At 37.5% G+C, this 20,087-nt stretch overlaps 1 protein-coding gene across 1 annotated transcript in view; it reads right to left on the reverse strand.

Annotated features, from left to right (window-relative positions):
* The window catches only part of LOC111139282 (potassium voltage-gated channel subfamily H member 5), a 270,461-nt gene that overhangs the window by 68,848 nt on the left and 181,526 nt on the right, over positions 1-20,087 (reverse strand). Inside the window, exon 9 of the mRNA XM_022491521.1 lies at positions 1,754-2,006. Coding sequence (XP_022347229.1) covers positions 1,754-2,006 — 253 coding nt within the window. The remainder of the gene's footprint in view (positions 1-1,753; positions 2,007-20,087) is intronic.

Here is a 20,087-nt window from a genome sequence, read left to right on the forward strand (position 1 = left end):
CAAAATGTACACTTTTTATGAAGGATTATCTATAACTCCTTTATACTCCAGGAAACAAAGCAGAATAAACACCAAGTGGAATTAAACACACACCCAGGGGCACCTGGGTGGCTCAGTGGATTAAAGCCTCTGCTTTCGGCTCAGGTCATGATCCCGGGGTCCTAGGATCGAGCCCCGCATCGGGCTCTCTGCTCAGCAGTTAGCCTGCTTCCCCCTCTCTCTCTGCCTGCTTCTCTGCCTACTTGTGATCTCTGCCTGACTTGTGATCTCTGTCTGTGAATAAATAAATAAAATCTTTAAAAAAATAAAAATAAACACACACCCAGTGCTGATGCTCAGGTACTATATGAATTTTTCTTGCAAAAATCACAAATAAAAAACAGTTAAGGGGAAAGCTCTTTTAGGAATGATTTTATCCCTAAAAGAGCTTTCCCCTTAACTGTACTATTATTTCTAAACAGTTAAGGAGAGGTTTATAAAACAATTGTGTTCGGTCCCTTGCAATCCTGAACCGCTTTCTGTAATTCTTATGAATTTTACCCAACCTATTTTCCTACGAAGGGTCACTGCTTCTCAATTCTCAAGTCTGTTGTTTTTTCAGGCAATTGTGCTTTTTGAAATCAGTTCTTCATTTCTGTGCTGGGTTTTGCTTTTGCAGCTTCTCAGACACATAAGTCAATCTTTGACTCACAAAAATAAGTGGCATTCAAGCTATGGTAGGTTGACCTCAGTAGCTAAAAAATCCAGTAGTTTAAAAACTGAGCTCATTTTTCATGAGACACGAGCCATGAAAAATATGATGAAAATGGAGTTGACATCCTGCAATTCTAACTTCTTTTACTTGAGAGAAAAACAAGGGGTGATTCTCTTCTGACCTCATTATTGTTTCCTTTTAGATCTACGTGGACTTTATGAACTTGCTACAGAGATTTGAGCAGAAATGATCTTAAATGCCATTTCATATAGTTTCACCAATATATATATTACCTTACCCCAAACATCTAATTTCTTCAAAATTTTGTTATTTACATATACTATCACTGCCTTTTTTTGTTAGTATAACCATCCACTGGGCCTCCGAATTTTAGAATGAACTTTATTATTAGCCAAATAATTTTCTTGGCTCATGAATGGACAGAACCAGCTTTATAAACCTAAATTTACTTGTATTATGATTCCTCCAATATAATGGGTCAAATTCACTTACCTCCTCAACACTTTTAGCTCATTACTTAGGTCCACTGTGACGAATGAGACAGAAATATTTAGAATAAGATGATCTGTACTCAAGTCCTAACTCATTTATTAACCAGCTGGGCAAGCCACTCAACTTTTCTGGTCCTCATTTTGCTCATCTCTAAAGGAAAGTGTTGAGTTAGACAGGTTCTATGGCCCCTCTGAGACTAACATTCTAGGTTGCTAACCCAAAAATATTTCCACAAGCCATCTTCTTCACACTTATCAACAACAGGCGGTACAGTCACCTTAGGCTATGATCAGCTCTAATCTAAAAGTATTGTCTTACCATTGCCAAAGAAAGTTTAATCAAACCCTTGTACAGCTCATTAAGCTGTGACCAGTACTAATGCTCTTTGCTGAAAGAGCATTACTAGTTTTCACTAAGATTCATCATCTCATTAGTGACCCAATTTCCAAAGTCACCAAGCAAAGGAAATTTCTCTTAAGAAACCTGAGAAGCAAAATCTCTAAAACTGTTACACATTTGCTACTACATTAGGAAAGTTCACAGTACCTAAAATAGCCACCACCTCATCATCCTGGATGACTTCCAAGGATCCTGACACCACAAAGCAGAGGGCATCCACGCTTTCTCCAGCATGGTAAATGAGGTCCCCAGGAGCACAGTGAATAGTTTGGAACTCTACCGCCAAGGCGCGCAGACACCCATCGCTGGCCAATCGAAAAGCAGGATGTTCATTAAAAACCTTCCGGTTTAGATGAACACAGATATCAGCTCTCATGTCCTTGGGACAGATGGAGAGAACCTGAAGAAAATGAGAAATGAATAAGTGAGAAGAAAAGAGAAAAGGGCTATTTCAGGAAAAAAAAAAAAGTCATCCAATAAATATTTACTGACCATGACAAAGTCTGCAACACACAGTACTGGATACTGGGAATGCAAAGTTAAAAGACATACTTCTCCTCTCAAGGACCTAGTAACACATTCAGATGAGCTGACGAGTATAGGGACTATTACACAACAGCACCACAAGTAAAGTTTGGAGAGGGGTATGGATCTCCCCATAGAAAGAACAGAGTCTTAAGGTGGTCCAGAAGGGTCTCAGAAAAAGATCTTAATATTATTTCCTCCAAGAGCTAACTAAACTAGGGCATTAACATTCATTTCAGTCTAGTCTCTGTTTTAGAGTTGTTCACAACTGAAACAAAATTCAGGATAATGGACTCTACTCCATTTTGGAGGTGGATTCATGTGAATCAATTACGAGATAACAAAATTGACGAAAGTGCCCTTGCAACTTGACGTGCTGGCACGGGCTGAGAGAACTCCACCCTCGATGTGTGTCTTCTGTCACTCTGAAAGATTTTCATTTTACAAATAAATTTATGTCCAGGGAGTGAAAAGGTATTCACCAGCCTTCTGTAGGGCTTGGACAATTGGAAGTGGCACTGCCGAAAGGTGGGACCACTACCACATGGCAGCCCCCCTTCATCCTGGTCTTTGACTCCTAAAGACTGCTGAGGGAAACAGGAGAACTCAAGCTCTAGGCACCCTTCAGAAGAGAGCACAAATGGCAGAAGCATGCTTAGACAGTTCTCTAAGGGTTAGGGACCTCTTACTACCTGTAGCTTTCAGACAGGGCAATTAAGGACCCAGATTAAAATGGACACTACCACCATATTTAATCAGAGCATCATCAAGCAAGATGTGATTACACAATTGGTGCCACCCACTTTAAAGATACATGTACATACTCACTTAGAATCCTCACCCAACCCCATTGGTAAACTCTTCCTTATCGGAGATGTTTTTCTCTGAAAGGTTTTCAACCTCTCAAACTGAGCTGATCTTTCTCAATTAAGTTATACTGAATAAAGTTTTAATATGAAATAGTTTTCACTCCTGTAACTACATGCATTTGAACCTTTAAAAATCACCCAAAGCTTGAAATATCCTGAGTATTCCTTTTGTTTGGGGCTCACTATCGATGAAAAGTTGGTCACTTCCCTGTGTAAAAGACGAATCCATCATAAGTGTGAAGACCATTAATTAAAGTATACTTTCCATATCCCTTCCCTTAATCTTTCCTAATACTGTCCCTATTATTTTGTATCACTTAAGCTACTCTGTAGGTTTTTTATACTCTTTGAATTCCCATAGGGAGTGGGGATCAACTCACCTATCCTGAAAAATCTCATCTTTGAGGAAAACAATGCCTAACAGAGGTTTAGAAGCACTTTGCACTCTCCTTCCATGTCAGTTGTTTTCCATAATAATGCAATGTTCTATTATATTAATCTTTAATGACTTCTGACATTAATCGTTCCATAGGTCCTTATTGAGCTTTTATGATGGGGCACGCCCCTGCATTAAACCCGTGGAACTAGAAGGGTAAATAAGACACTATGTTTGCCATGTGGGAGCTAACCATAGAGTAGGGGGAGGTAGGCATGTGCAGAAACAATGAACTACAATGAGAAAAGTACTAGGGCAGGGCATGGCCTGGGTGACATGGGAGCCCATGATGGCTAGGAGGCATAACTTACAGCATCAAGTTGTGTAAAAGATCATTGACTCAAGAAGATTTGGGTCTGGGTCTGAATCTATCACTTGCCACTTGTGTAGCCTAAATTATTTCATCTCTTTAAACCTCATCTGTGAAATGGGATAGTCCTTATTTCATAGGTCCATTGAAGGAATTAAATAAAAGGGCTTGAGTTTAGCCCAGTTTAGCCTTGCACATGGCCAGGACTAAGGAAACAATGGCTTTATTAACCCTGTTGAACATGGGCATTCTTACAAAGTTTATTGTCGCATTAGTACTCTGCAAAAGCAATTTGCTTTTCTTTGATTTTCCACCCCAGTCTGAATTCTGTATCTTGGCTGTTTGATGAGATTCCAGGCAAAATTAAGAAAATATTTCAGCACTGAACCTGAAGATATTTCAAGCACTAGCTCGTGTTAATATTTTCCTCAAGCTGAAAATGAAATTAGTGCTTGAAAAGCCAAAAAATAAAAATAATTGCAAAATACATACACACATGCACACACATTACACTGAATAGCTTAATGGGAAATAGATCATTCTGTTTCTATTTCATTTACCTTACAGGATTTTTAATTTTTTAGATTCACTGTGGTAACAGTCATTTTATGTCCTTTTAATTATTTCTTTCAGGATTCATGCAGCAAATGAAATCTTCTAATGCTAGTAATATTCTCTGTTCAGTGGCATATTGAAAGAGGATTTTTATTACATTTTAAGTGCATTTTTCCCTTTTTGTTTCGCTCCACTTATGACACTGACTCATTTATTATTTTTATTGATGCTATGTACTAAAGTCCAGATGTCATAAAGTGACAAGTTAAAACTAAGTTGAAATAGACCCAAGTCACACCCAGTGGCAAACTCTTTCCCTACCCCTGGATAGAGCATGTGCCTTATATGCTGTGTCTGTCATCGAAATATGAGTATAGTGTTGTTGTTGTTGTTTTTAAGTGAAAGCACTACTAAGTGTCTTAGGCAAGGCAAAATTTAGTTTTAAGTGATAAAATTACCATTCAAGATGATTCTAACACCTGCTCCTTTAGTCCCAATTTCAATGAACTCTGCCTCAAGTGTTATATCCAATCTCTTGTGGGTAGGTTCCCTAATGGGTATCTTATAGTTATAAATGAATGAAATTACATTTCAGTAGAAAATATCCATACTGAAAGTGATTATTTATCCCCTCTTCATATCAGGATAGTTATAAATTAGATTCTTAATTAAGATAATGAATAAGATTTCTCTTTGGAAGAGCTAGAGCTCTATAGAAGGAATCACTTTTAGAATTCAGCAACTAACCTTGAAAAAAGAAAAGAATGCCATGATCTGAGAAATAAATTTTTTTAAATTTATTTATTTATTATGCCAAGGGCACACCCAGTCACTCATTTAACTCAGAGCTAGTGATAGCTGGTTATCTATTAGTTACATGCTGGCTAGTATTCAAGCCCTCCAGATCCAAGAGCAAAAACTCTCATAGTCCTTGCCCCCCTGGAGCTTCCAGTCAGGAATAGCTTGAAAAATCATTGTTCTTAGTTCAGTGCCCCATTTTACAGATAAGGCAGATGTACTGGATAAAGGTTACGTGATTTGCCCCAGGCTTCTCAATATGTTACTAGCAAAACCCAAAACTCTTTGAGTTCCAGTTGTTAAGCCATGTTCCTCAATGAAGCTTAACCAAGAATAAAATGCAACATTTGGCACTCTTTTATATTTTCTGGTTCTTTGCAGATACAGAAATATAAATGCTAATTTCTGAAAATGATTTAAGATCCTATTAATCAAAATATAGTTTAATTATTAGCAAATCACTGATGGGACCACCACCACTACTACCACCATAGAACAGCCTAGATTTCTCTGCAGATGTTTCCATTTCTAAACACTTTAATTTCAGCTTCAAATAAATGTGTGGCATATTTTAGTGTGTTGGTAAAGATATAAGGATGCATTGACAAATTATTTATTTATCCCATTACTGTTTGCTAAAAGGAAGTTATCATACTTGAAATATAAGCTTTAGTGTGTACAGGGAAAGCACCTGAGCTAAATATTCTCAGGGAGTGAACATACTTGATAAATGGCAGTTTCCCCATCACTTTTACCCATTATAATATTATGTATATTGCTAAAGCTTAGAAAAGTAAGCCTAAATACTTTAATTAGAAACCAAAGTGTTAAATCAAGATTCCCTAAGGAAATGGCTGACTCGATAAAGCCCAAAGAAGGCTTTACCCTCTCTGTTATTAACTCTTTGAATACACTAAAAAATGCATTTTAATAACCACTATATAAAATGTAGGAAATCAAAAACCTATAAAAAAGAACATAAGCTTTCTTCATTATTTACACATATTTATATATGTACATACCATTTTCATAAAACTTAAATCTCTAAACCTTTATTTCTTTCCATGTTTACCCAATATCACATTATAATCATTTCCCATGCCATGAAATACTGATTTAAAAACATAATTGAGGGGCGCCTGGGTGACTCAGTGGGTTAAGCCTCTGCCTTCAGCTCAGGTCATGATCCCAGGGTGCTGGGATCGAGCCCTGCATCAGGCTCTCTGCTCAGCAGGGAGCCTGCCTTCCCCCCTCTCTCTGCCTGTCTCTCTGCCTACTTGTGATCTCTGTCTGTCAAATAAATAAATAAAATCTTAAAAAAAAACAACAACAAATAAAAACATAATTTGAATCATTCATAATACTCCATCATATAATCATAACACTTAACCACTGCATTTAACTGGATATCTGGATTTGTAGTTTTCCCTTTCATAAATCAAGGTATAACAAATACTCTCTCTATCAGATTGTCTGAGGACAGATTATTTTAGGAGAAAAATTAGTGTGTAAAATATAAAAACGTTTTCAAGGATCTTGCCAAATTGTTTTCCCAGAAAGTATATCAAATTACTCTCTAACCCAGTAGTGTATGAGAATCAACCTCCCCTTAAATTCTTCATTTGCATTTGAAAAAGAAAAACCAATTTCACCTGAGACAAAAATAGAATTGTACATGGCTTGTATGGAATTGTCTATGGAACTGTAATGAGACAGAAGGCTGAGAGCTTTAATCTTAGTGAAGGCAGTCTCTTATCACTCACTACGCCTAGTTCAGTGACAACAGACTGATCACTTTTAATCACTCTATATCAAATTTCTAATCTGAAAATGAGGATAATGGTGATTATTCTAAGTGTCTGAAAGCAGTGAACAAAACAAGGCTCACTTTTGATGTCTCTCACTACTAAAATAAATTATTTTGTTGATTATCTACAAAATCTTATGCCAGGAATAATATAGTGTCAGCTATTTTTAATAGTAATTGAAAAGGGCAGATGACTCCTGTGTTCTCTTTCTTAGGACAAAGGAATAAATGCATTAATGACATTTTGATAGGCAATGAAGTTACCACTGACATTCTTCAAAATCCCTGCTTCCTTTGATGCAATTAAGTTATGCATTGCTAATTAATCTCCCCTCACCGATCCAACTGAATTGGTATTAAATTGGTGAAAATCAGTGGAGAGAGAAAGGCAAGTGACATTTGCACATCAAACATTTTTACAATCCTTCTTGGGAATGAGGAGCTCAAAGTCTGCCAACAAATGAAGTAAAGTTCTCTACAGGAATTCAATTCTCATTCATTTTATGGGAAGAAAAGAAAGTTCACCTTCTTTTCTTTCTTTTTTTTTTTTTTAAGTATAACCAGGCAGCCATGCAGACAGACCAAGGGAGAGCAGCTGTCTGGAGGTTAGTCTGCCAATTTCTGGGGTATCCAAACCCCCAAGGAATTAACTCAGGGACAATGTAATGAAATAAAACCAAAGCAAATTAACTTCCATTATTTAAGTAAAAGGTCATATCTACAGAAGACTATAACCAGTAAGAGATTATAGGTTAAAATTCATAGGTTTCACTTTAGACATAAATTTTCTGCAAATAGACTACAAATACAAAAGTGAGACTTAAGATTTTTGATTAAAAAAATGTAGTGAACCAATTCTACCAAATTTTTCATGGTTTTGGTTCTGCAGTTAAGTGAGTAATAAAAAGGAAAAAACAGCAATTGTTACCAATTTTTAGCTAAAGGTGCTGATGTTCTGGGCCACTAACTTCCCAAAGTTAGGGATCTGATAAAACTTAGAGTTTCAATTGTTCTCCATTCTTGATCTTAAGTCTGTACTTTTTTATGTGTGTATATTTGACTAAATAAGAATATTTTTACAGAGGACCTGAATAGACAGTTTTCCAAAGAAGACATACAGATGGCCAACAGTCACACGGAAAGATGCTCAACATCACTAATTATCAGAGAAATGCAAATAAAAACCCCAATGAGATATCACCTCACAACTGTTAGAATGGCTAATATGAAGAAGACAAAGAACAACAAGTATTGGCAAAGATGTGGAGAAAAAGGAACCCTTGTACACTGTTGGCGGGAATGTAAGTTGGTAGAACCAGTGTGGAAAACAGTATGGAGGATCCTCAAAAAATTAAAAATAGAAATACCATATGATCCAATAATTCTACTATTGGGTATTACCTAGGGAAAGGGAAAACACTAATTCAGAAAGATATATGCACCCCTATGTTTATTGCAGCATTGTTTACAATAGCTAAGACATGGAAACAATCCAAGTGCCCATCAATAGAGGAATGGATAAGGAAAATGTGGTATACACACACCCACCCACACACACACACACACACACACACACAGTGGAATACTACAAAGCCATAAAAAAGGATGAGATTGTGTTATTTGCGACAACATGGATGGATTTAGAGGGTATTATGATAAGTGAAATAAATCAGACTGAGAAAGACAAATTTCATATGACCCCACTCAAAAATGGAATCTATAAAAAAAAAAAAAAAGGCAGAATCAGAACTATAAATAGGGGTGCCTGGGTGGCTCAGTGGGTTAAAGCCTCTGCCTTCTGTTCAGGTCATGATCTCAGGGTCCTGGGATTGAGCTCCATATCGGGCTCTCTGCTCAACAGGGAGCCTGCTACCCACCCCCCCACCCCGCTTGCTTCTCTGCCTACTTGTAATCTCTGTCAAATAAATAAATAAAATCTTTAAAAAAAAAAAAAAAAAGAACTATAAATAGAGAACAAATAGTTGCCAGGGGGAAGGGAGATGGGGTGCTGGGCAAAATGGGTAAAGGGGCTGGGGGAGATACAGGCTTCCAGTTATGGAATGAGTAAATCACAGGAATAAAAAGCAGAGCATAAGGAATATAGTCAACAACACCGTAATAGCAGTGTAATGGGACAGATGGCAGCTACACTTGTGGGGAACATAGCATAATGTATAAACTTCTCAAATTGCTAAATTGTACACCTGAAACAGAACATTGTGTGTCAACTAACCTCAGTTTTTTTAAAAAGTAAAAACAAGAGTACTTTCCACATGTGAAAACATTTTCTAAGATTAGAAATGTATTTTAAAATGTATTTGACTGAATTATCCAAAAGAGTAGTAACAATTTTGGAAACAATCTGGCAACAATCATTTTAAAGTCGCCTATGACAAATGACATTCCAGCTTCTTTAAAAGAATGCACTTCTCACATACTCCCAGGTACTTCCGCTACCTGACTATATTGACAAAGGCTGAACATATATATCCCCGAAGACCCAACATTTCCACTTCTAGGTTTATGCCTATAGAAATGTACCAAACCACATACACAAGAGCATTTGTAGGAGCTCTACTTATAACAGCTCCAAGCTGAGAATTACACAAAGATCAAAAAAACATTAGAATAGATAAATACATTGTGGTATGTTCATACAATGGACTGCTATCAGCAACAAGAATGAAAAAGAAAGAACTACACATAACATAGATAAATTTCAACAATATAATGTTGGTTGAAAAAGAACCTGACACATAAGCTTCTGTCCCAACCTTCCAGTAGAGAGAGCAAACAAAAATTCCTAAAGATGTTAATCATCATTCTTTCAAATTATGTATGTAATTTAATATATCTACATGTGTGCGTGTATGTGTAGACAACAACTGTAGAAAGTAAAGGTAGTCAAAATAAGTCAGAGTAGTAAATGAAGCAAAAGATAGATGAGTTGTTCATTCATATTGCATTTAATTCTAAAAAGAATTTGAGATCTGATTATTTGATTGTATAATATACATGTGTGCCAATACACATATACACCTATATGTGTGTATACAGATAGATTAAATCAAGTATACTTAAAATATATAAAATAATAGCTAGAAAATTATGATGTCTTGAAAAGATTAGGAAATTATTAAGTGGAAGGAAAACTGAAATAAAACAAAATATCAATGTTCACACAACTAGGATCACACTGAAACATTTTTTCACATTTTAACACTCACATACAGATTATGGATGTAGTACATATGTATATACATGTATCAGTGTGTTTATGTGTAAAGATAACTCTGAACTATAAAATTAGAAACTTTTCAGAGAACACTAAGCTCTTCCACTCACTCTCCCAATATGCTGACATTTACCAGACTAGACCTTGATCAATATGTTTTTATTGAGTAAAGTCTGTTATGTTATTACATATAGTTGAAATAGGTTAGCAATATCAGACTGAGCTTTCTGGTAAATTAAACCCTTCACGATAAGTAAAGTGCCTCAGGAATTTAGCTTTCTGGGACCACTAGAATAGACAAAAGGGCATAGCATTTTGGATATTTATATACTCAAGTATGCTTTCTAGAGTTTTTTTTTTTAAACCACTCCACTATTCATTTTTAAATGATGAATTTTATGATATGTGAATTATAACTCAATTTTTAAAAATAGTGGTAGCTTCGGAAGGGCACTGTAATTCCTTGACAAGGCATGGGGCCATGTTCCAGGGTGATAAAAAATTTAGCTTGATCTGAGTAGCAGTTATATGGTATATACCCACACACACACAAAAAATCTATCGATCTGTATGCCTAAGATTTGTCATGTTATATGTATATGTATGTATGTGTGTGTGACTTTCTATGACAAAATACTATATGGAAAATCATTACTAACACCATTTCCAACCACAGAAAATACTGGCATTCAACAAATTTGGTCAAAATTAAGTTGTACTATCTATGTAACAGAACATTGCAAGACCCGTGACTACCTAATTTCATTCAATAATTATATAGTACTGGTATACAGTGTTTATTATAGGTGAAAAATATATATATATATACATACATACAATTAAAAACTGGTACCACACAGTTCCTTCATGCAGATTGCCTGCCAGTCTTACCAGGAAGACAAGACAAACTTACCAGGTCAGTCGAAGCTACAGGGAAAAGACTAGCATGTTGCCAAAAGAAGCCAACTCTAGTGGAAATAATATATAGTAGGTCCGAGGAGGGTATAAGTAAGGAATGATTGGGGGAAAGTCTATACAGGCAAAGCAAAAACTTGGCCATTTTACAATTAATCAACTTTATGATAGTGAACCTCTATTTTCATTTCATTTAATAGAAGCAGCTTTCCTTAAATGATGGGTACATCACTGTGAATTTTTTTTTTTTCTTTAAAGATTTTGTTTATTTATTTGAGAGAGAGAGAGTGAGTAAGAGAGAGAGACCAGGAGTGGTGGCAGGGGGAAGGGGCAGAGGCAGAGGGAGAAGCAGATTCCTCGCTGAGAGGGAGGCCAATGTGTGGTTCAATCCCAGGACCCCGGATCATGACTGAAGCCAAAGGCAGATGCTTAACTGACTGAGCCACCCAGGTGCCCCTCGTTGTGAATTTCTATCATTAAATGTAGTATCTACTATCTTAATTAAGTTTGTATCAATGCTATTGACAAGACCTGAAAATACAAGAGTAAACATTGCTAGCTATTTGATTGTTTACTTGATGGTGACCAAAATTTTTCAACATTTTTAGGACCAAAATTAAACTTTTTTTATAGGCAGGAGCTTATTTAGTAGTACAGGAGAAATACGTATGTTTTTTAAGTTTAAAAAATTCCTTTAAAACTCATTAGTATTCTATATACCATAGAAACCAAATTATCATCTTTTTGATATGGCATGCTATGTTGACATTATTAAAAGGACTTTGGGAAATAAGCCCTAAATGAATTTTGGTGTATGTCTTACTTATATTGGTATTTGTCACCAATGTCTTCATTGCTGAGAAACTAGACATATCAGTAAACAAACTTATTGCAATTGTCATCATCCAGAAAATAGTCATGGATACCAAAGTGAAAATGTCCACAAATAGGAGGAAACACTGTCACAGAGCATGTAGTATTTACATGTAACAGATGTCCCTGAACCTCACTTATTGCCTCAAGGAATCTTACCCGGAGGCCCAGATCCTGAAAACGTGATCTAATTTCTGCCCAGGGCACATCAAAGGCAGCAGCAGATTGATAGGTGAGTGTATTGACTATAAGGAAAAGCAACAGATGAGAGCTTAATCCCAAACAAATAATCCAAAAAAAAAAAAAAGATGGATATGGGGAAACCACATTTAAAATTGTAATACTGTTTATGAGTTTTAAAATGAAATATTTAGGTACAATTCTAACAAAACATGGATAGGATCTGTATCTCAAAAATTACAAAATGCTGACAAAAGAACAAATCAAAAAACACTTAGGTTAATGGAGAAAGAAATCGTGTTGAAGAGTTGGAAGACCCAACATAGTAAATATGTCAATTGTCTCTCCCCAAATTGATCTATGAGTTAAATGTAATTCTTATTAAAGTATCAGTAAGGCTCTTTTGAAGGCATAGACAAGTTTATTCTAAAATTTATATGGAAAAGTACAAGATCTGGAAATATCTAAGACCACTGGAAAAAGAACAAAGTAGTAGAAATCACTCTACTCAATGTTATGATATACTATATAGCTACACTAATCAAGACAGTCTGGTATTGGCAGAGGAAAGATAGCCTTTTCAACAAACAGTGCTGGAGAAATTAGACATGCACTGGCAAATAAACAACAATATTCAACTTAAGCCTCACGCCTTACACAAAAATGAACTCAAAATGCATCATGGGCTTAAATGTAACAGTATAGAAGTTGAAGAGAACGAGAAGACAAACCACAAACTGAGGAAAAAATACTTGCAAACTACATATGCAACAAGGAAGAGATATTTCGAATATAAAAGACGTCTCAGGGGCGCCTGGGTGGCTCAGTGGGTTAAAGCCTCTGCCTTCGGCTCGGGTCGTGATCCCAGGGTCCTGGGATCGAGCCCCGCATCGGGCTCTCTGCTTGTCAAGGGAGCCTGCTTCCCCTCCTCTCTCTCTGCCTGCCTCTCTGCCTACTTGTGATCTCTGTCAAATAAATAAAAATAAATTAAAAATAAATAAATAAATAAATAAATAAAAGACGTCTCAAAACTCAACATTAAAAGAAACCCAATTAGAATATAGGCAAAAGAGGGGTGCCTAGGTGGCTCAGTCATTAGGCATCTGCTTTCTGCTCAGGTCATAATCCCAGGGTCCTGGGATCGAGCCCTACATCGGGCTCCTTGCTCTGCTCTCCTGATTGTGTTTCCTCTCTCGCTGTGTCTGTCAAATATATAAATAAAATCTTAAAAAAAAAAAAAAAGAATATGGGCAAAGACAATATGTTTCACTGAAGAGAGCACACAGATAAAAAATAAACACATGAAAATATGTTCAACCTTATTATCCATTAGGGAAACATGAATTAAGCCCACAATGTGACATCACTGTCTATCTAAAATAAAAAAAAAATAAATAAATAACGATAGCTCCAAATGACGTGAGGGCACAGAGAAACCAGATTGCACGTACACTGCTGGGTATACAAAATCGTACCTCCGCCCTGTAAAAGAGTGTGATGGTTTCATACAAAAGTAAGCATGTGCTTACCATATGACTCATAATCACACCCTTGGGGGTTTATGCCAGAGAAATGAAAAATTTAAATTCACACAAAAACCTCTGCATGGATGCTGAGCGCAGCTGTACTTTGCAATAGCTCCAAACTGAAAACAACGCAAATTTCCTTCCGCAGGTGAACAGTTGGACAAACTGGTGTACCTCTGTGCCCAGGCATCCTACTCAGCAATAAAAAGGAACAAATTACGGATACACACAGTAATCTGGAGGAATTGTAACAGCATAGATCCATCGGCGGTTGCCAGGATTCGGGAAGCTGGAGGGGAGGGCGGTGGCTGTCACGGTGTGAGGGGAGCGCAAGAGATCCGTGCGACACAACTCTTTCTGTATCTCGACCGCAGTGGTGATGACACAAATCTACGCTTGTAATAAAATTGGCATAAAACCACACACACATACTCACACACATCCAAGTGTGTGTAAAACAGGTGAGATCTGAATAAGGTTGATGATTCGTATCAATGTCAATTTTCTGGTTATAAAGGAAACTGGGTAAAAGGCATATAGAGAATCTCTCTGCATTATTTCCAACAAGCACAAGAACCTACAATTATCTCAAAAAAATTTTTTGTTTAAAAACTACAAGTTTTGTTCCTCTCTCCTGAAGAACAGACAAATAGGCCCCCCAAAACTGGAACCCATGGAACATCAACTAATAACGGGGCCTAGCATTTGTTTCCATTAACACACGCTTATTAAGTGTTACTTCTCATAAAGCCAGAACTCCAGGAGAAAGCCACTCGGCAGGAGAACCCCTGGATTGACATGCGTCAGCTTGGCAGGAAGATGAGCTGAATCTCACCAGAGACCATTTCAGTTTGTCCCTCTGCTCCTGGGTATCACAACCAATGACAAGCTTCTGACTTGAGGCTTTAGCCTCTAGCACAAAGCTGAAGGTATTGGCCCCCAAAAAATCTTTGCTTTGGGAAATCAACATGCAACCTTGCATTTTATAACAGAGCCCTCTAGAACATATCCTAGTGTCCTCTTCTTAAATACCCAGAATACCTCAAAACTGTCTTCAAAATGTCATTTAGAGAAAGAGTTTGCTTGGCCCTTAGTGCTGTTTCCTACCCGAACAAGATCTTTATGCTATTATTTTCCCTTTAATGAATCCATTATTTATATTAGGTTTGCCAGTTTTATGTAATCTAGGACGCTGAGGGAGCAGTGTCAAAGAAAAGGGAATAACTCCTTCCCCAAGTTCGCCAGAGTTTCCAAAGCACTCTAAAAGAGTTATGTCCTCGTGCGCTATGTCATTCGCTCATCGACGGAGGGTCACCTGCGAATGCCAGGAACGTGCTGCACCTTTGGATATAGGCAAACCACAACAACACACTGCCACTATCTTCGGAAGCTTCTTATCTGTTGGTTAAGATACTTTAGCCAAAAAACAAACAAAAAACCTATACTGTTTTATCAGTGAGATAAGAGCAACCTTCTGGGAAAGCATAAAGTGACTTAAAAGGTCTCTTTCCTAGGATGGTGAGCAGCTTTAGGCCTTTTTGTGAAATCACAGCATCTAACTTTTAGCAGAGTGGCAAACCCAGTATCCCTCTCCTAAGGCTCAAACACAATCCAGCGGAGATTTCAACATCATTTCCTTAGAGTCAACTGATTCAGGCTTTGGAAGAAAAAAGAATAGCAACAATTTAATCCTTACCCAAACTATACAATATAGGTATTATTCTTTCCATTTTAGCAAAGCTTATTAAGAGTTCCATGGTTTGGGCGCCTGGGTGGCTCAGTGGGTTAAGCCGCTGCCTTCGGCTCAGGTCATGATCTCAGGGTCCTGGGATCGAGTCCCACATCGGGCTCTCTGCTCGGCAGGGAGCCTGCTTCCCTCTCTCTCTCTCTCTCTCTCTGCCTGCCTCTCTGTCTACTTGTGATCTCTCTCTGTCAAATAAATAAATAAAATCTTTAAAAAAAAAAAAAAAAAGAGTTCCATGGTTTGGGTGACTTTAAAGCCCTTTTGCCCTTTCTACAACACGCCATTGCTTCTGGACAGAGACAATCAACAGAAATTTATCCCAGGTCAGCTTGTGATCGTGGGAGGCCCATTAGCCTCTAGAAGCTAAGCCTGATTCAGAATGCTATCCATTACTGTTTTCACAATGGCATGTGGCCCTTTGGGGACATTTCTTGAAAGATCCTCGGGTTAGGACTCTGGTGCCCAACTACCTGCCAACACTCTCACCAGTTTGCAGCAACATGGCCATCTGTCCCCTGCCCTGACTTTCTAATCTTTTTACATTCTTCCTGCTCCTCAAAATGACCCTTGATCTTATCCCACTCACTCCCTAATAAATCTAATCATTTTCTGCATTTAGTTCACCGCTTCTCAAAAGTTTCTCTATTTCAGAGTGACTGACTCCAAGAGCTGACACATTTCCCTGATACAAGGGACAGATTCTCAGGGAGCATGGTGGTGTGGACAATTCAGTCCTTGTGGAAGTAAATGCCTCTAAACACCCAATAGTCAGATCCACGCACACTGTCACCAGCAGCTAACCGTATTAAGATCTCCAACACCTTCCCTACCAAGTTGACCTCTCCTGTCTTCACTGTTTAAACATCTAGCATAGATTTCTATGGGTCCTCATTCTCAACACTTCGTATGATTCTTCCCCATTATATATTATCTATGAAAACGCCATACGTGATTCATCTCTCTTTGGCTTGATACTATCACACAATTCTGATGAATGCTTTTATTTATTTTTTTTTAAGATTTTATTCATTTATTTTTTTTTCTAAAGATTTTATTTATTTGACAGAGAGAGAGAGAGAGATATCACAAGTAGGCATAGAGGCAGGCAGAGAGAGAGGGGAGGAAGCAGGCTCCCTGCAGAGCAGAGAGCCCGATGCGGGGCTCGATCCCAGGACCCTGAGATCATGACCCGAGCTGAAGGCAGAGGCTTTAACCCACTGAGCCACCCAGGCGCCCCATGATTTTATTCATTTATTTGACACAGAGACAGAGAGAGCACAAGTAGGCAGAGTGGCAGGCAGAGGGAGAAGGAGAAGCAGGCTCCCTGCAGAGCAGGGGGAGCCCGATGCAGGGCCCTGGGATCATGACTTAAGCTGAAGGAAGTTGCCCAACCAACTGAGTCACCCAGGTGCCCCCCCTTTTTTTAGATTTTATTCATTTATTTGATAGGGGGGGGGGCAATGATTTTATTTTAAAACAATGAACACAAAATGGGCACTCGTCAATACCCAGCATGTCTACTATATTTCCTGGACATTTATAAGATATGTAGGACATACCTTAAAGTTCATGATAATAGCCCCATATTTCCCAGTATGCAGTGGGCCAGGTGGGGGGGGGGGTTGTTTGTTTCAGGCTGCTTTCCTAAACTGTTTAAACATCAGTTCTGTTCTTTTTATTTCCTGTCTTGGTAGATACGAATTTTATGTATGTTGGGTCATTATAGGTGTGTTCTCTATTACATGTTTGCATATGGTGTACCTCTTTCTATATTTCTCTTTCATTAATTTTTTTGCTCTTTTTATTTAATTCTCTATTTTCTTATAACTATTATTCTATAATAAAAAAATAAAATGTGGGCACCTTGTAATTTAGTCTTCACTTGAAGGTTATTTTATCTTCTTTCATTTATTTTCTGACTTGATCAGCTCCTGTATTTCTCTTTCCAAACTAATTTTTTTGGATTTATCACTTTTGAAATTCTTTCTCATCTTAAATTTCTTGTTTCACTATATTTAATTTTAATTTGGGTGCTATATGCATTTTCTTCTATACCATGGCTTTTTGTAGGAGCGTGCTTTCATGTTGAAAAGCTCTATCTTCTGATTTCTTTTCCAGTATCTTTATATATTATATCTACATATGGCTTCTCTCCTTTTTTCGGTTTATTGTTATTTGTATTTTTCTTAACCAGCATTAGTAGCGTCCTCTGTGTGTAGGGGAAGGAGGGGGTAAGAAATGAGAGTGTAGGGGGCAAGTTTTCTTCTGTTATCCTACCAGATTCCTTAGTTCAAAGGCACCCTCCTCTGTCACAGCTTTAAGTATAATTTCTTCGTAAACAATACAATTTGGATCTAAACTTCTTATATCTTGTTCTTAGTCCTCTTCTCTTCAGACACTTCTTTTCACCCTTTCACCACTAAACTTCCAAGAAAAACATCAGTCTCCCAAGGCTTTTCTCTGCTCCTGATGTATGGCCTTCCCAAAACTATTTCTCCTTATCCTAAGTACACTCCAAGCTGCCCAGCTCCACAAAAGCATGTATTCTGGTTCCCTAGGTCTCAGTCCTGGCCTCAGTATTTTGCATTCTGGATGCGATTGTTCATTCTGATGATGAATGCTGGTCGTTGTTTTCTGTTCTCCATCTTGACTAAGACCACATGCCTCTTCCTCTGTTCTGTATATTTCCCTCCTGACTCCCGGCTCTGTTGTGTGTCCCAGAGTCTACTCTGTTGGCTTGGACATGAATAAAATAAAATAAAATTTTAGAATGTACAGCATTCTCTGTCTCTTACCTGAGCATTAGCCATACTCTGAGGGTAACTTTGTTATCCCTGTTAGCCTAGAGATTTGGGGAGAAGAGTTGTGAGCAAAGTTTGGCTGCCACAATTATATTATGGGAATCTAGAGGTCAGAATTATGTTTTTAATTTGTATTTCCTCTTTGGAGAAATGCCTATTTGTATCTGTTCTCTATCTTTCTATGTGGTTATCTTTTTCTTAGTAGTTTATAGGAACTCTTTATATATTCTGGACGCTTACCCTTTACTGCTTAATTTCAGTATTTTCTCCCAATTTGTAGATTATTTTTTCACTTTTCTTGTGGTGTAGTTTTATGAATATTAATTTTAATAAAGTTAAATTTATACTTGTTTAGTCAAACCATCTCATATTTAAGAAATTAAAAACATCTAATCAAAAATTTTCTACATATTTTTTTCTTCTTACTATGGTAGGAACACTTAACATGAGATGTACCTCTTAACAAATGTCCAAGTATGCAATACAGTATTGTTAACCATAGGCACAATGTTGCACAGCAGATCTCTAGAACTTATTCATCTTGCATAACTGAAACTTTATAGCCACTGAAAGCAACCCCCATTGCCCCTTCCCCAGTCCCTGGCAATCACCATTCTATTCTGTTTCTCTGAGTTTGGGTATTTTAGATACTTTATGCAAACAGAATCATGCAATATTTGTCCTTCTGTGACTGGTTTATTTCACCTAGCATAATGTCCTCCTATTTCATACACACTGTTTCATATGGCAGGATTCCCTTCTTTTAGGTTGGATAATACTCCATTGTATGTGTATACCACATTTTTCTTATCCATTTATCCACCAATAGATTTAAATTGTTTACACATCTTAGCTGTTGTGAATAATGCTGTAGTGAACATGGGAGGGCAAGTGTCTCTTTGAGATCCTGACTTCAATTATTTTGGGTAAATACCCATAAGTGGGATTCCTGGATCATATGGTAGTTCCTTTTTTTTTTTTTTTTTTTCTGGAATTGTAGGGGATTTTATTTTTTTTCAGTGATCCATAATCCATTGTTTATGCACCACACCCAGTGCTCCATGCAATACGTGCCCTCCTTAATACCCACCACCAGGCTCACCCAAGCCCCCACCCCCCTCCTCCCCAAAACCCTCAGTGTTTCTCAGAGTCCACAGTCTCTCATGGTTTATCTCCCCCTCACCAACTCACTTCTCCTTTCCATCTCCCAGCATCCTCCATGTTATTCCTTATGCTCCTTTTTAAAAATATTTTATTTATTAGAGAGAAAGAGCACATACACAAGCAGAGGGGAGGGGCAGAGGGAGAGAGAGAAATAGACTCTCCACTAAGCAGGGAGCCCTACTTGGGGCTCCATCCTAGGACCCTGGGATTATGGCCTAAGTCTAAGGCACACACTTAACTGGCTGACCCACCCAGGTGACCCTGTGGTTCTATTTTTAATTTTTGAAGAACTTGCATACTGTTTTCCAAAGCAGCTATACCATTTTACATTCCCATCAATAGTGTACAAGAGTTCCAATTTCTCCACATCCTTGCCAACAGTTATCATGCTCTCTCTCTAATAGCCATTCCAATAAATGCTAGGTGATACCTCAATGTAATCTTGATTTGCATTTTCCTGATGATTAAGGATGTTGATCATCTTTTCATATATCTGCTGGTCATTTGTATGTCTTCTATATCTTCTATGAAGAATGTCCAATTCAAGTCCTTGGTCCATTTTTTAATTGAATTATTGTTCTGTTTTTGTTTTTTGTTACTATGGAATTGTATGAGCTCCTTATATATTTTGGATATTAACCCATTATCCAATGTAGCCCTTACAAATATTTTCTCCCATTCATAGGCTGCCTTTTTCCTTTTTTAATATTTTCCTCTGTTATGCAGAGGCTTTTTAGTTTGAT

Source organism: Enhydra lutris, unplaced genomic scaffold (genome assembly GCF_002288905.1).
Source record: "Enhydra lutris kenyoni isolate GAN:26980312 unplaced genomic scaffold, ASM228890v2 scaffoldscaffold4, whole genome shotgun sequence".
In the NCBI taxonomy this organism is placed as follows: Eukaryota; Metazoa; Chordata; class Mammalia; order Carnivora; family Mustelidae; genus Enhydra; species Enhydra lutris.